Source organism: Elephantulus edwardii, unplaced genomic scaffold, assembly GCF_000299155.1.
Source record: "Elephantulus edwardii isolate Elephantulus edwardi_28Jun2011 unplaced genomic scaffold, EleEdw1.0 scaffold00031, whole genome shotgun sequence".
Lineage (NCBI taxonomy): Eukaryota > Metazoa > Chordata > Mammalia > Macroscelidea > Macroscelididae > Elephantulus > Elephantulus edwardii.
The window spans coordinates 6,913,519-6,931,479 of record NW_006399781.1 but is presented as its reverse complement, the minus strand read 5'-3'; the positions used below and the strand labels follow the sequence as shown (position 1 = coordinate 6,931,479).

The 17,961-nt window shown below is 38.9% G+C and overlaps 1 protein-coding gene across 1 annotated transcript in view; it reads left to right on the top strand.

Annotated features, from left to right (window-relative positions):
* The window catches only part of MCF2L2 (MCF.2 cell line derived transforming sequence-like 2), a 174,721-nt gene that overhangs the window by 30,444 nt on the left and 126,316 nt on the right, over positions 1–17,961 (top strand). The window contains exon 2 of the mRNA XM_006884157.1: positions 13,522–13,605. Coding sequence (XP_006884219.1) covers positions 13,522–13,605 — 84 coding nt within the window. The remainder of the gene's footprint in view (positions 1–13,521; positions 13,606–17,961) is intronic.

Here is a 17,961-nt window from a genome sequence, read left to right as displayed (position 1 = left end):
ATGGGAAAGTCTGCGGTTAGGGACCTCTCTAAAGTACTCAAGAGCAACGGTGTCTTTCTGGAGACTAAGGTGCGCCTGATACAGGCCATGGTTTTGCAATCACTTGTTAATCATTCAAGTTACAATAAAAATAAAGTAGGAAACGCCTCCCACATACTCTTATTAAACATTCCTTACATTTGCATTGCTTTTTAAAGCTTATTAAGTGCACCCAAAGAGATTATGTAGTCTCATGATATCCATACATTTTGCTTAGCTCCTGCCAAATGTGTTGCTCTGTTGAGCAATTTTAACTTCATGTTACAACTGGAAAAAAGCAGAGAAACAGAAAAAGAAAAGAGATTCAGGGGAAAAAAATAATCCCCTTTAATTGTGTACTTGAACGTTGTGTGTATGCTTTATTTGTGCATGAGTGTTCTTTGAAAAACTCTTAAGCGCACTTTTTTGGTAGCATACGTTTGGGCTGTTTCCCCATCTCTTCTTTACTGTGTTCTCCCTGTCATGGTTTGAACTGTGCTGTTATTTTTAGTCATGGAGCAGTTGGCTCTAACACATCCTGTGGAACAGAATGAAATCCTGCCTCTGTGCCATCCTTACCATCTCTGCTGTGCTAAAACTCTGGCACTCCAGTCACTGTGTCAATCCATCTCACTTAGAGTCTTCTCTTTCACACACCCTCTGCTTTTCCAAGTATAATGTTCTTTGCCGGGGCTGCCCTCTCCTGATAACACGCTCATCTCTACCAACCACCCCTGCTACACTACTTTCATCACCATTGCCTTTTAGTCATGTGTTTGTTTCATGAAATCCTTCTGTGTCAGCCAGTTCTTTTTGGTACAGCGGCCCTGTGTACTCCTTCCTTCTTCTTTTGATGCTTCCTGGATAGGTCAGCGTTCTTCCCATAGAATCCTTAAGTATTGCAACTCGAGGCTTGAATTTGTTTTTCAGTTCCTTTAGCTTAAGAAATGCTGAGTGAGTTAATCCCTTTTGATTTTATGACTCTAGCTGTTTGCACATTTCATTATAATACTTTGCTTTGTCTTCCCGAGCTGCCCTTTGTTTGAAATCTTCTCTTCAGCTCTTTACCTTCCTGATTTCTTTCCTTTGCTTTGGTTTCTTGGTGCTCTAGTGCAATATTTAGAGTTGCTTCTGACATCCATCTTGGTCTTTTCTTCCTCCTCTGTCCTTTTACATTCTTCATGGATGATATTCTTGATATCCTCTCACAGCTCTTTGGTCTTTACTCATTAGTATTCAAGGCCTGATACCTGTTCCTGAGATGGTTTTAAATTAAGATGGGATAGACTCAAGGTCAATCTTTGGTTCTTGTAGATTTAATTTTATTTACCTTCAGTTTGAACTTGCATATGTGGAGTTGATGGTTTATTCCACAATCAGCACCTGGCCTAGTTTTCACAACTCATATTGAGATTTTCCAACAATTTTTTCACAAATGTAATACATTTTATTCATGTGTAGACCCATCAGGTGAAGTTTGTATGTATAGTCACCATGAGATATCCTCTCAGCCCAGTAACAATGTTGTTGTTGTTGTTGTTAGGTAGCACTGAGGTGAGTATGACCTTTAGGGATGCTATGAACAACAGATCTGAACCCTGTCCTTCCCTGTGCCATCTTCACACTTCCTGATACACTAGAGTCCATGATGATAGTCACTGTGTCAATCGGTTGAGGTTCTCTCCAGCTCTCTGCCTTTCCAAGCATGATGTCCTCTCCAAGGAATAGCCTCTCCTAGCAACATGTCCAAAGTGTATGAGGCAAAACTTTATCATCTTTGCCTCCAAGTAATACTCTGACTGCACTTTCTCCAAGACATTTACTTGTTCTTTTGGCCATCCATGGGATGTTCAGTACTCTTCTACAACACCACAGCTCAAAGGCATCTTCTGCCATTCTTATTCATGAGATAGCCTCTCATCCCAGCAACAACAGCAAAGTTTAATAAGACAGCAAAAAACATATGCTAGTAAGAGTGTTGAGAGATTGGAACTCCCATACATTGCCAGTGGGAAGATGAATTGATGCAACTACTGTGGAGTTCTGGTGGCTTAGTGGTAGAATTATACTGCTAAGCCAAAAGTATGTAGTTTGAATCTATCAGCTACTCTGAAGGAAAAACATGAGCATTCTCCTCCTGTGCACTTTACATCCTCTTAAAATCAGAGCTATGTCAGCTGTGAATCAGTTCCAACTTGGTGGTGCATAACAGCAAACAAGTATAATAAGTAATTTGATATTTCATTAGAAAGTTGAGAGTAGAAATATCATTTGATCTAACAATCTCACAACTAAGTATATATGCCCAAAAATAACAATAATTAGTAACACAAAAGGACATTTACACACACATGTTTATTTTATTGCAGCATTTTTTCCAACTCTCTGTAGCAGAGAGCTGAAAACAACAGAAGTATCTGTGAGTGGGTGAATAGCTATAGAAACTACACAATGGAGAATTATGTATCACTAAATATTATAGAAAATTTGTGAAATGCTGCACAGCATAGATGAATCTACAACAAATTATGCTGAATGATATGTCAGTCACAAAGGGAACATTTATAAGATCACTAAAATAAGAATAGAAATATTGAAGGGTTTACACAGAGATAGACTCATTCTTGTATGATTATCAAGGATGAGAAGAGAAGGAAAGGGGAGTGAAAAGTAAGTTGGATGAAGAAAAAGTCAATATACAGTAAGGGGTTGGTCAGACTGTAATGAATTAATTACATTAAACAGTTGTAGTTAACATTACAAGACAAAATATGTATTCATTATCAAATGAAAAACCAACATGATTTGCATACTTTCAAATGAAAAATAAATAACAATAAAAGCTCTGTGAAATACATAAGAAGGCTTTTATTGCAATGTCAAAGGTTCTCCTTTTACTTCCAGGACATCTAGGGTCTGGAATGCTTCCTGTCTCCCTCACAATAACATCCTCTTAAAATTTTTCTTTAGTTCTAATTCTCCATAATGATCATAAAATGGTAAACAGAAAACATAAACCTCAGAGTTGGGTGATGTGAGCTTTATCTAGGTTCTGCACTTGATGTTGTATGAGCATAGGCATGTTCATAATCTTTCCAGATTTGTGTCTTCATTTTTAAAAAAAAGCAACAAAAATGAGAAGAGTCATTATGATGAGTAGCTTAGTCTATTTCTGTTCTTTTTTTCAAATCTCGTATCTTTATTTTAAAATGTTTCATCTCATTTAAAACGCATCTCAAGTGACACAAGAACAATAAACTTCATCTTGCGATGTTTATATTTTTTCCACTGGGTTCACCATCTTTCAAATGGACTTCAACAAACATGAAGTAGTAATAACTAATAACTTTGCCGTATTTCTCAGCATGCCACTTTCCCAGATCTCGAAGATTGTGTTCTGAAAAACTCAAGTACATAGTAATTCCTCTTTCAATAGAGATTTGTTATGGTCTTCAGTGTGACTTTTATTTTATTTTATTAAGGGATATTTGAAACCTATACCAAAGAATTGTGAAATGAACCCTCGATTACCATCTATCCATTTAATTATCTGCTTTTTGTCAGTCTTTTATCCATATTACCTCATCTCATTATTCACACACAAGATAGAAGAGTATATTATAATTGTAGCCCTTGAATCTTCCTGACTGCAACACGTGGAGAAGGCTTGGGATTTCTTAAGCCAAAGGGTAACAGGCATGGACAAGCTTCAGTTTCCAGAGAGCAACATTCATCTCATTTTAGCAAAAGGGGAACACTGATATACAGAACATTTCCTCCACTGGGACATTACACACTTACAACAACCTAACATCTACCAAGAAAAGATTCATATAATGTCAAGAAAGCAACAGGCTGACTCAAACATTATAAAAAAAAAAAAACAAACCAAAATAACCCTTTTCCTAAAAAAGCAGAGCACATTGCAGACATGATGAATATACACCAGACACAGAGAACTAGAAGAAATATGTTGATCTGGAGCTATTTGAACAGCTGCAGAAATGATGGAAGAAATAATGGAAGGTATTAAAAAAGTAAATACTCCAGAGACAGAGAACAAGAAGAAATACATCAGTGAGGAACAACTTGAAAAACTGTGGATGAAAATGCAAAATATGGAAGAATAGGTAAAGAGGCACAAGAACTTTAAAAAAGTCATTACAAGATAGAGAAGGTACAGCCAACACAGTAGTGGAAAGAACAGAAATTTGTGAAAATGCAATCCAGAATATTAAGACCAAAATGGCAGAAGTATCCAACCTGCTGGAGGGACAAACAAGTAGAATGGAAAAGTGGAACAGAGAATCAGTGAGCTGGAAGACAAAAGCCTCAATGAAACACATGTGGTGGGTTTGTTGTTGAGTACCATCGAGTTGGAACCGACTCATATCTGGCCCTCCAGTGGGTTTTCAAAGGCAGTTAATTGCACAGGAGGAGATTTCTCATTCTTCTCCCACAGAGCAACTGATGAATTCAAAGCACGTGCCTTTGAGATTGCTGCATAATTTCTTACCACTAGACCACCAGAGCCCCCATACTAGAAGAAAAATCAGATTTGAGACATAAAGAAAATGAAAAAACCAAAAAACCAACACCAAAACAAAAACCACCAAATAAAACCCAAACATTAGAATCATGTTGGATGACATCAATAGGAACAGAATACGTATGATTAGAATTCCAGACATGAGGAAGGCAGGGAAATCACTGAGAAAATTGTGGAAGAGGTAGGTACTAGAAGAAAAATCCCCAGGTATTATGAGGAATGGAGAAATTCACATCCAACAAGCTTAGAGGGATGAGGGGTGTGTGTGTGTGTGTGTGTGTGTGTGTGTGTGTGTGTGTGTATTGACCATGGGGTTGTACAATTTGATTCGGGGGGAGGATGTTGAGGGAAATTGGAAGAATCTGGTCTATAAAACAATATATTCAAATTTTGTAAATAAATCAATATAAATAAAAATTGTTAAAATTTTAAAAAGCTCAGTTAACACCAAATAGACTAGACCCCAAAAGAAAACATCAAGATATAACATAGTAAAATTCTCCAAATTAAAAGATAAATATAGAATATTAAATGTAGCATGAGAAGGATATAGAGTCACCTACAAATGCGAAACAGTTATATTAAGTTCTGATTTCTCAGCAGAAGCTATGTGAGCTAGAAGACAATGGAATGGCATATACGGAAAGTTGAAAGTAAACAATTGCCACCCAAGGATCCTGTACCCAGCAAAGTTATCCATCAAATATGAAAGAGAAATAGGTCATTCAAGAAAAGAACGAACTTAAAGAATTTGTGAAAATAAGATCAAAATTACAAGAAATTTTAAGGGAAGCCCTTTACACAAAGACACCAAAGGAAAGTTGATGGGCTATATAGTAACCAGAAACTACAGAAAAAGAAACAGCAAAATGGCAATGATAAAATCTGGCCTGTCAATAATCATACTTAATGTGACTGGACTAAGTGCACCAATTAAGAGAAAAAGAATAGCAGAATGGGTTAAAAGCCAAAACCCATCAATATGTTGCCTATAAGAAATACAGCTAAAGAAGATAAAGAAATGAAGATAGACTCAAAAATCAAAGGCTGGAAAAAATATACCAAGTAAATGGCATCCACAAAAAAGCAGGAGTGACAATACTAACCTCTGATAAAATGGACTTTAGGATGAAAACCATCATAAATTATCAAGAAGGGTACTATATAATAATTAAAGGTACAATAGATCAAGATAAAACCTTAATCAACATTTATGTGCCAAATGATAGAACTGCAAAATACATAAAGCAATAGTTAAAGGAATTAAAGAAAGAAATAGCCGTACAGTAGTGGCAGAAGACTTTAACATACCACTCTCACCAAAGGGTAGGTCACATCACCTCAAGAGAAACTTAGATTTGCAGAAGATCTAAACTATACAATGAGCCAGTTCAACCTTGTGGGTATATTCTGAGTACTACACTCAACTAAAGCTCAATTCTCTTTCTTCTTAAGTGCACGTAATACATTCTTTAGAATTGATTAGGACACAAATCAAGCCTCAACAAAAAAACACTGAAATAATGCAAAATATTTTCCGATATAACAATATCATAAAACTAGAAATTAACCACATGAGGGTAAATCTTATGAAACCACCCATGTGGAAGCCAAGTAACACTCTACTAAAACATGATCGGGTTATAGAAGAAATAAAGAATGAAATAAAAAAAATCCTTGAAACAAATTAAAATGAAAATAAAATAAAATACTCCAGACCTCTGGGATGCAGCTAAGGCAGTCCTCAGGGGGGAGTTCATAGCAATAAGCAAACACATAAATAGAAAGAAGAAAAAGTAATGATCTAATTCAACACCTCCATCAAATAGAAAAAAAAGAACAAATCCCACAGCCTCTAGAAGAAAGGAAATTATAAGGACAAGTTGTTCTGGTTAACTGCCATTGAGTCTCTTGTGACTGATAACAACCCTATGTACTACAGCTCTGAAACCTGCTCTATCCTGAACCAACTTCATCATCTCTGACATATCCACCCCCATTACCTTAGCCACTGAGTCAGTCCAACTCATCCAAGGTCTTCCTTTTTTTCACTGTCCCTCCACCTTCCCATACATGATGTTCCTTTGCAAGGACTGGTCCCTCCTTTCAATATGCCCAGAGTATGTCAGACAGAGCTTCAGAATCAAGAGCTGAAATTAATGAGATAGTAAACATAAAAACAATTGATACCAGCAACAAGGCCAGTAGCTGTTTTTTCTAAAGAGTCAATAAAATTGATAAACCATTGGCAGACTTAACAAAAGGGGGGGAGACACAAATAACTCAGTTAAGTAATGATAGCAGTGACATTACAATAGAACTAGATGAAATGAAATAGAATATATCAGAATATTATAAAAAGTAATACTCTGATAAATTTGAAAACCTAGAGGAAATGGAAAAATTCCTTGAGACTCTTGCCCTACCCAGATCAACACAAACAGATATAGAACACTTGAACAGACCCGTCACAAAAGAAGTAATTGAGCAGGTCATAAAAATACTTTCCTCACAAAAAAAAAGTCATGAAACAGATGGTTTCATCTCCAAATTCTACCAAACATTTAGAGATCTATCACCAATTCTACTTACATTATTTTAAAAAAATAGAAAAAGAAGGACTACTCCCAAAGTCATTCTCTAACCCTAATACCAAAACCAGGAAAGATATTACCAAAAAAAGAAAACTACATAGTTATATCTCTCATGAATATAGGTGCAAAAATCCTTAACAAAATCCTGGCCAATAGAATCTACATCATATAAAAAATTAATTCATCATGACCAAGTGGGATTCATAATAGGTATGCAGGGTCCATTGTTAAACATAAGAAAAACAACCAGCATAATTTAACACTTTAATAAGCAAATAATAACAACCACATGACCCTAGCAATTGATGCAGAAAAGGCATTTGACAAATTCTAACACCCCTTCCTGATTAAAATGCTCATAAAAATAAGAATAGAAGAAAATTTCCTCAATGTAGTGAAAAGTATATATGCAAAATAACGAGCCAATATCATTCTCATTCGAGAAAGACTAAAAAGCATTATCCTTGTGAACAGGGACCAGACAAGGGCCAGACACTATCACAACTCCTATTCAATATGATATTAGAAGTACTTGCTAGGGCAGTATGGCAAGAGAAGGAAATAAGAGGCATCTGTATAAGAAAAGAGATGATTGAAGCAGGAGTGGCATCCATTTCCTAAACAATATGCCTCTGGAAACACTATGAACTTTGATAAATATTGATAGTTATGAAAGTCTTCAGGTCTTTTGTTCATAGGGTTGCTATGAGTTGTGCTCAGTTTGACGGGAATCAACAACATATGCAGATGATATGATAGTGTATACAGAAAACCCCAAAGACTCAACCAAAAACCCCATTAGAGGTAGTAGACCAATTTAGTAGAGTGGCAGGATACCTAACAAATCATAGAGAAGGAAGATAAGAAAGCAATATCATTTACAATAGTCAACCACAAATTGAGATACTTGGGAACAAACTTAACTAGAAAAACAAAAGACCTTTACAAAGAGAACAAAACACTTCTGTGAGAAACAATAAAAGACTTATAGAAATAGAAAAATGTTCCCTGTTCATGGATAGGAAGACATAATGTAGTGAAAATGACAATCTTATCAAAAGCATTCTACATATTTAATACAATCCCAATACGGATATCAAATTCATTTTTCAAACCGATAGAAAAGGCAATTGTCAATTTTATCTGAAGAGTAAAAAGACCTAGAATAAACAAAGCACTTATGAAAAACAAGAATGACATGGAAGGCATAATACTCCCTGATCTCAAAACTTACTACACAGCTATAATAACCAAAATAGCCTGATACTATTACAATGACAGGCACATAGACCAGTGGAACAGAATTGAGAACCCATAGACTAACTCATCTATCTGTGGTCAACTGATATTTGACATGGAAACAAAACTTATCAAATGGGGAAGCAACCTCTTCAAAAATAATGTTGGCAAAACTGACAGCAGCATGCACACCTCTCACCATAACACAAAAATCAACTAAAGGTGGGTTGAGACCTAGAAGTGAAGCCCAAAACCATAAAGATCAGAAGAGACAGAGTGGGACCAAAGTTAGAAGTCTTAACCCATGGTATAAAGAGGCTGACAAATACAGCCAGAAATACACAACCAGGAGAGGATAAAATTGATGAATGAGATCTTCTAAAGATTAATCTCTGTGCACATCAAAAACTTTTCCAACAGGGTGAAAGCAAAACCTACTTACTGAAAGAAAACATCTGGCAATACCATCTCAGACAAGGGTCTCATAACAAAAATTAACAGAACTCTACAGGGCCTTCACAACTAAAAGAATAATAATAAAATTACAACACGGGCAAAAGACATGGAAAGACTTCACAGAGGAAGACACTTGGATGGCCAGAGAGATGCATATCAAAACTACGATGAGATACCATCTCACCCCAGTAGCAGTGACAAAGTTCAAAAGGGCAGCAATAAATGTAAAAGATGAGGTAAGATAGGAACTCTCATATACTGTGGGGTAATGGTACAACCACATTGAAGGGCAGTTTGAATTTTCCTCAGAAAGCTGAACATAGAAATTCCATATGACCCAGCTATTCCACTGTTTGGAATATACCCCAAGAAAATAAGAACTGAGACACAAATGGAAGTTTGTATCCCAGTGTTCATAGCAGCATTATTTACCATCACAAGAACATGGAAACAGCCTAGATGTCCAGCCACAGTTGAATGGATTGAGGAATATGGTACATCCATATGATGAAATACTGTGCAGCACCCAGGAGCAGCAATTTCACAAATTGTTACATTAACTTGAAAGAGACTAGAGATCATTTTGCTGAATGAACTAACTCAGTTTCATAAGGACAAACACTGCATTAGATCATTATTGTAGAAATAGAGAGATAAATTGTAAAATGTGTATGAGGATCCAAGGTGGGAGGAATGGTGGGGGGTTGGGGGTGGAGGGAAAATCATAGGGTTGCACAATTTGATGGTTGGAGGGAGAGAGGAGCAAGTGGGAAAGATCCAGCAGAGACCTGGAAAGACAGGATAATGGTGGGCATAATTCAATGGTGATTAATTTTATAAAACATAATAAATGGAAATGATTGTATGAAACACAATATGAATGAAGGATAGTGTACAATGTATATGAACTTTGTAGGCAAACCAATATAATAATTTAAAAAACCCTAGTAAAATGACATATATAGGATGTAGATACTGAAAGTATTACCCCTCACTTAGTACTACTGTCCAGTCTCCTCTGACTTGCGATGGCATGTGTGACAGAGTAGAACAGTGTCTTGTCAGGTTTCCAATGGCTGATTTTGTTTTATTAGAGCCCTGGTGGCACAGTGGGTTAAGTGTTAGACGATTAACCCAAAGGTAGGTCATTTGAACCCACCAGTCACTCCCCTGGAGAAAGATGTGGCAGTTGTTTCCATGAAAGATAACAGCTTTGGAAATGCTGTATACACACGGTTGTTTTACTTTGTCCTGTAAGGTCACTATGGGTTAGAACTGATGATGAGTCAGAATTCACTCAGTGGGAACAAGTGTAGTTTTTAAAACAATTTTTTTTTTTACATTTTAAAGAGGTAATTCACCTTCTGAGGTGGCTCTGGTACTTGAACCTCTAGGTGCTTGTACCTTTTGGTTTGTAACTGAGCACATCCACCGTTTGTACCACTCAGGGATTCCAAAATGTAACTAACTCATTAAGTTATAGCCTTCTCATAATGGACACTTTAGTGAGGTTTTTGTTGTTGTTTGGTGCCGTTGAGTCCAGCATGACTCATAGTGACCCTATGAACAAAAGACCTGTCCTGTGCCATCCTCACACTTCCTGACACACAAGAGCCCATTGCAGCAGACACCATGTCAAGCCACCTGGTTTAGGGTCTTCCTCACTGACCCTCCACCCTTCCCAGCATCATGTCCCTCTCCAAGGAATAGCATCTCCTGGCGACATGTCCAAAGTACATCAGATGAAGCCTTATCATCCTTTCCTCCAAAGAGCGCTCTGGCTGCATCCTCTTCAAGACATATCTATTCATTTCCTTGGCCATCCATGGTATGTGCAATGTTCTTCTCCAACACTGCAGCTCAAAGGCATCAATTCTTTTTCTGTCATCCTTATTCATTGTCCAGGTTTCAGATGCATAGTGAGTTTTTAGAGGCTGTAACTTGCACAGGAGGAGATTACCCATCTTTCTTCCGTGGAGCAACTGGTAGATTTGAACTGCCTACCTTTGAGGTGGCATCACAACTCTCTACCCACTAGACCACCAATGTTCCCTAAAATAGAATCATAATTCTGTTGTTTAATCCTCTAATTTTCATGGTAATCCAAGAGTCCTTTGAATTTTTAGTCAATTGAGAGTGAAAGGACTATTGAGTATTGAAAGAAAAGAACGAGTTCTGGCCTAGGGTAACTCCCCTTCTTCCAGAAAAGAACCATAGAATCCATTGAGAAGACTTCTGAGGTTTAATAGGCATGTGCTATACTCTTCTCAAGACTTCCAGAAAGCAAATATGCCCTTACTTTTGGGGGGAAAAACCCAATGAACACAATTAGTGTTTCCTCAGGACCTTATTATGCCTTTCCATCGTCTTTAATCTTCACAGCCTTGTTAGGAGCTTCCTACACCTTCCAATTAATCATCATAAAAAATATCCCACAAAACAACCAGTTCACTGCTGTTGAATCAGAACCAACTCCCAGGCAACCTTTATTGTGTTTCTGAGGCTGTAAATTGTGTGGGAGGAGCTTGCCCATGTTTCTCCTCAGGACTTTCTGGTGGATTTGAATCCCTAGAGAGAGAGGCAGTATTTAAATTAGCAGTACAACTCCCTGTGGGCCACACCAGCAGTGTCTGTATCTAGAGACTCTGAGTCAACACTGGAATGTGGTACTGTTACCATAACCCACTGAATCAACAGGGAATTCTCATTTAGAGTTGGCACACAAAGCTGTTTGGTTTGTGGCTTAATCTAAGCAGATGTTTAAGTGCTGCAGAATCAATACGTAGGCCATTCTTTGAGAGTCCCTTGGGAGAGAGTTAAATGAAGATGGTAATATTTTATGAAAAGATGGTGAAGGCGTCCACACTAAGGGACTCCACTAGTCTCTCTCACCCACTCTTAGCCCCTTTCCTCAAGTGGTAGAAATGCAAAGTTACAGCCACTTGTAGGATTAGAGGATATGACAGGGGCAGGTTAGTGATTGAAAGATTAGATATTTGTCTTGGAAATTAATCATATTTCCTTTTTATATGTTTTAAGTTATTTACTTTTTTATTCATTATTGCACATTTTCTTCCCCCTGTCTGTTACCCAGCCGATCCTGTAATGTACCCCTTGTTACCGATTGTTGTCATACATATAATGCATAATCATATATTGGACAGTTCTTCCCCTCATCTGATTTAACTTAGTGTTCATTACAGATCCATTCTTTCCCCATTCCCTCTCCAAGTCCTCTCATGTCTATCCTATTTTATAATCGTGGTGTTATGCACTATTTGTCCTTTTGTGACTGAGATATTTCACTTAACATAAAGTCCTCTAGGCTCCTGCATGTTGTGTAAAGTTTTACAAGTTCATTGTTTTTAAATGCTGCCTAATATTCCATTGTGTACGTGAATCACAGCTTTGGTCTTTAGGGTATATTTCTAGTAGTACAATTGCTAAATCAAATAGTATTTCTATTTCCGACCACCTTCTATAGTGGTTGTACTATTTTACATTCCCACCAGCAGTGAGTAAGAGTTCCAATCTCTCCACAACCTCGCCAGCATTTGTTGTTTGCTTCCCTGTTGAACTTTGCTGTTGTTGCTGGGGTGAGGTGGTATTTCATAGATGTTTTGGTCATCTTTTCTTTTTTTAAAAAAATCTTTAAGGAGAAAAATGGAGACATGCCTCCTTAAACATGCTTAGCAGTGAAAAAAAAATCCCCTTGAAATATTCTGGCAGAGATTTTAATAAGGAATTGAGAGGTATAGGTTGAAAGAGAGAATCACAGAACACTTATAGACCTAGGGGCTCATTTTACGATTCAGCTTAGGCAAGCTCTGGTCATTTAGGACGATAAAAAAAAATGTCTTTCTACAGACTCAATGGCGTAGACAAATACAGACATGCTTGTGGTTTTCTACTGCAGTTAAAAAGGATTTTGCTACCCCTCTTTCAAAAAAAATATGTTGAAGGACTGAGGCATCCCTGTCGTAAACAAGTCTATCAGAACCATTTTCCCAGCAGCATGTGTGGTTGTGTCCCTGTGTCATGTTTTGGTAAGTCTCACGGTATTTTGAGCTTTTCCCATAATACTTTTGCACACGTAACACACTACTGGTATAGTGTAAACATAACTTACTATACATTGCCGTTGGGTGGCATCACATCACACCCGACTCATCACTGACCCTCCAGTGGGTTTTCAGAGGTTGTAAATCACATGGGAGGAGATTGCCCATCTTTCTTCTGCAGAACAGCTGGTGGATTGAGAAGCCAAAAACATTGTGTGACTTGTTTTATTATGATACTTGTTTCATTGTGGTGGTCTAGAGTTAAAACTGCAGTGTCTGTGGCATGTTTTACCTCCCCTGTAAAGGAAACCATCCCAGAAGAGGGGGTTTACTTGGGAGCCAATGAAACTTAAACTTCAGACCCCTTCCTTCACTGGCCCTTCCCCACCCCAGAGGGTGGCTCTAGAATTGTGTTCCCACGCTCAGATGTACCAGCTCCAAACTTCATAAATCCCAGATCTGCCCTGGCATCAACTTCTCAAGAGAATAATGTGCTTATAACCATATGTAACAAGTCTCAGATTTCTCCAGTAGTGGAAATTTCTTTTTCATTTTGTTGTGTGGTCTGCCAGGATTTAACCCAATTTGTATCTCATTTGTGCAGATGAAATTATGCAGCAGGAAATCAGGCCCTTGGTGGCAGTGGATATAATAGAACAGCTCCACAGACAATTTGCCATTCTTTCAGGTAAGGAACAAGTTTATTTGTATTTGCAGAATTTGTTGGTGTCTTTCTATAGGTGGGGGGCAAGGGGCACCTAGTTAACCTTGATGAACATTAAACTCAGTCTCTGTCTTCCTGTAAAAGGAGCAAGGACAGTGTTGAGACCACTGAGTCTTACTCCTACTAATGCTTCAAAGGGGAACTGTCCCCATCAACAACATGCACAGGAGAAAACAGATCCCTCTATGATCAGACATATCCCTCATCCCCAGTCTGCTGCATATACTTCTACTAATTAATGGGTCTGAATTTCAATGTCAGTGATCATATAAACTTTACAGAAGCTCTTATTATTCACAGTTGTGAGGCTTATTAGGGAAACAGGCTAGGGGTGGGGAAGGCAAAGGATATTACCTGGTTAGACTTAGTACATAGCAGTTCCAAGCAAAGTTAACAAGAAGGCATAATCCCTCAATTTGTTCAGACAGCTTCTCAGACAACAGCAAGACACCTCTGGACAGAAACCTCTGGCCCCAAGGACATGCACTGCTTTCTCTGCTGCTACTTTACTGGTATTAAGGGTACTCTGTAAAGAGCTCTGGCCTTGGGTCATTCTGGCTCCTTGAAGGCTATGCTTTCACACAGGCTCTCTTACAGTCTGGTTAGCTCTCTTTCCTAGGTTGGTCTCACTGATGTTGAAGACGCTGATCAACATGAAGCCTCATGTCTGCATGTTGAGGCAGCTGGAGACCGTGTCCCGAGGGGAGCTAAGGGTGGTGGGTGGAGCCTCAAAGATTTATTTACTTACACATTCTCACCTGGCTGTGTTGTCAAATCTAAGCAGTGGATAGAAAAGTCATTCTTAAAAATCCTGATACCTCACTCCCTTAAGTCTCACCCAGACCCAGAGGGGACGGAGGACGGCCTAGTGGGAGGCAGGTGGGAGCTCACAGATGCCATTCCTTTTGCTGTTTGGTGCAATTTGACCTTTAAAAGGTAGTGCAGTTCTTTGAAGTTATAAAGAACAGAGCTAAAAAAGATTTTGAGGAAAGAAAAAGAAACAACCGTAGATGTCTCCATGTTCACAATATTTTTAGTATTAAACCTGCAAAGAGTCTTCGTTTTCAGGATTCATGAGCAGTGCTAATGTTATTTATTCTCTGAGAGGCTTGTTTTCATCTTCTCTCCTAAGGACCGCATGAGTAGTAGTCAATTCCAGGTAAGATTTAATCCATTAACTTTCATGACTGGGAATGAAGAAAGCTCTTCCATATCCATAGATTCTGACTCCGTGGATCTAGCCAGCCTTGGATTAAAAATATTCTGGTTTAGTAGGAAAAGCAATTAAGTAATCAAAGCAATTCCTCAAAAACTAAGAAGGAATATGAAGTGCTATGTATATAGTGTTTACGTTGTATTATGTGTTGTTTTGTGCCACCAAGTCAGAGCTGACCCATAGCTGGCCCTCCAGTGAGTTCTCAGAGGCAGTAAATTGCACAGGAGGAGATCGCCTATCCTTCTCCTGAGGAGCAGCCGGTGGAGTCAAACCGCATACCTCTGAGTTGGTAGCAATTTCTTAACCCAAACCACTAGTGCAGTTTAGGTATTATAAACTATCTAGAAATTACTTAAAGTATGTGGAAGGATTTGTAGAATTCATAGACAAATAGTTTTTCTTTCTATTCAAGGACCTTGATCATGTGCCGTCAAACCAGAACCAACTTACAGCTGACCCTCCAGTGGGTTTTCAGGGGCTTTAAAATCTCATGGAAGGTGATTGCCCATCTTTGTCTTATGGAGAAGCTGATGGATTTTGACCTTTGCAGGAATCTTGGAACCAATCTCTTGCAGATATTGAGGAATGAATGACTGTATTTACAAAAGGTTGATAAAGGAACCTTTTAATACAGGAACCTAATAATTCAGGAAAGCTGTCTTCTCTAGGACATTATATTTACTTAGCCATGGATAACATTACTTTAATGTCAATGAAATACAGTGTTGTTGTTATTGTGTTCCATCAAGTTGAGTACTACTCATAGCGACTCTGTGAACAGTCATTAGGAACCCTGTCCTATCCTGTGCCATCCTCATCATCTCTGAGACACACTGGTGCCCATTGCTGAAGTCACAAGGTCACTCCTTCTCATTGAGGGTCTTCCTTTCCTTCACTAAACCTGCATCTTTCCAAGTATGATTCCACTTTCTAAGGAATAGCCTCATCTAGCTACATGCTCAGAGTTTGAAAGATGAAACCGTCATTTTTGCCTCCAAGGCCACTTCATTAGGTGCCGTCAAATAAACCCCTGACAGTGAATTGGTGAGCAACATATCCAAGCATGCACTGTCCTCGCCATCATCATACTCTTTGCCTTGCTCAAGCCAGTTGTTGCAGCCGCTCTGTCAGTCCATCTTGTTGTGGGTCTGCCTCTCTTTTGCCAAACATCCTCAGCATAATGTCTTTTTCCAAGGACTTATGCCTTCTGACAACATGCTAAAGGCATGAAGCAAACTTTCACCATGCTTGCCTCTAAGGAGTACCCAGATTTTACTTGCTCCTTGACAAATAGTTTGTTCTTTTGCCAGTCCGTGGGGTATTCAGTACTCTTCGCCAACAACACCATTCAGAGTCATCGATTCTTCTTTCAAGAGTCCTAAAACAAATCCTGCATTATGGTTTTGGTTTATGTCTCCTGGAAGAAGGATCAATGTCTTTGAATTGTGGTGTTGGAGAAGAGCTCTGAATGTCACCACCAAAACTACACGATGACTAGAAAGCTCTGGTGCCCTACTGGTTAGGAGTTGTGCTGTTACCCTAAGACACATGGTTTGAACCCCCCAGCGGCTCTATGAGAGAAAGATGGGCAATCTCCTGTGAGGTCTGAAAGCCTTTGAAAACCCACTGATTGGTCAGCTATGAGTTGATTCTGACTTGACACCACTCTGCAACACATTATGGCTAGTTACTCAGAAAAAATAAAAACCCCAACTTAATTATATCATAAAAAGAATATGTAGTATCAATTTTACTCCCTAACAGAGTGTAGGGAAAGTCACATTTATTTTCTCTAAATCATATTTAATGTACTCCAAACTCCTCATCTCAGGGAGCTGAAGAATAACTCTAAACATTAGGTCTTCCTGGCAAGCCTCTCCCCACCCCAGCGCAGCACCCTGGGTGACCATCTCACAGAGTCTCGGACATTCTGGGAGAGCTCTCCAATCTTTTACCCACATTGGTCACTATTTGTCCATATGGTTACGGAAAGCTCCCTTAGTACAGTATCCTCATTTCTCTTATTTTTGCCTGTGTTGCGGATGCTTAAAATAAAGAATGCATCATGATAGATGCTTAACATAAGACCATCTGAGTCCTCATTGATGAAGAGTAATGGAAGCCTTGGAGTTGTGGTGTTGGAGAAGAGTACTGAATATCCCAAGGCCTGCAGGGAGAACTAATAAATCTGTCTTGGAGGAAGTGTAATCAGAGTGCTCCTTAAAGGTAAAGACAGTGAAACTTCATCTCACCTGCTATGGGCATGTTGTCAAAAGGGGGCAGTTTTAGACCGTCTGAAACAAAAAAAAGGGGGGGCAGTTCTTGGTAAAAAGACCTCTTACTGGGAAAGGTGGAGGGTCAGAGAAAGATAGGAAGACTCTCAACAAGATGGACGGGCACAATGACTGGGATAGGGGGCTTGAGCATGTCAGAGGATGTGAGGATGGTGCCGGAGGGCTCAGGCCTAGAGTTCATTCGGTTGCTGAGTTACAGTTGACTCTGGCACATAACAACAACCACCAATGTTTTTTTGAGGAGCTGAAGCCATGTTTATAGTGAATTTGGCACATATTGCCACAGTTCATTCAGGGGTGGAACCATTTGTCACTCTTCAATCAAGAATTTAGAACACTGAAAACCAGTGCTGGAACAAGACGAGATTGCGGCTTTTAAGAAATCAAGGAAAGCTGACCAGGGCAAAACTATTTCTTTTATTTCCAAATTGGGTTTTTGTTGTTTTTATCTCAGTGCTTAAGCTTGCCCCATGGAGTGAGAAGCTTGGGTTGGGTGAGAAGCACTGGGAACATTGGAGCTTGAAGAGCAGCAGCTGTGGGTCGCTGAGTCAGCCCTTTAGCAGGCTGTCTTCTCATCGTTACCTCTCCCTCATTACCTGACAGATGAAGTTGGCGTCGGCTACCAGGCTGCTGTGGGTCTCTATGTAGCTGTGTGTGTCAATTAGAAATCTCTGTGATTTCAGAGTTACATAACGCAGATTGTTGATAGATCGTCCACCAATCCTGATGCCACGCTTCTCCTCATAGAGCCCAGCCTCTCGGATAATCTGCTCTGCATACAGGTTGAAAAGGGATGGAGACAGGACACAT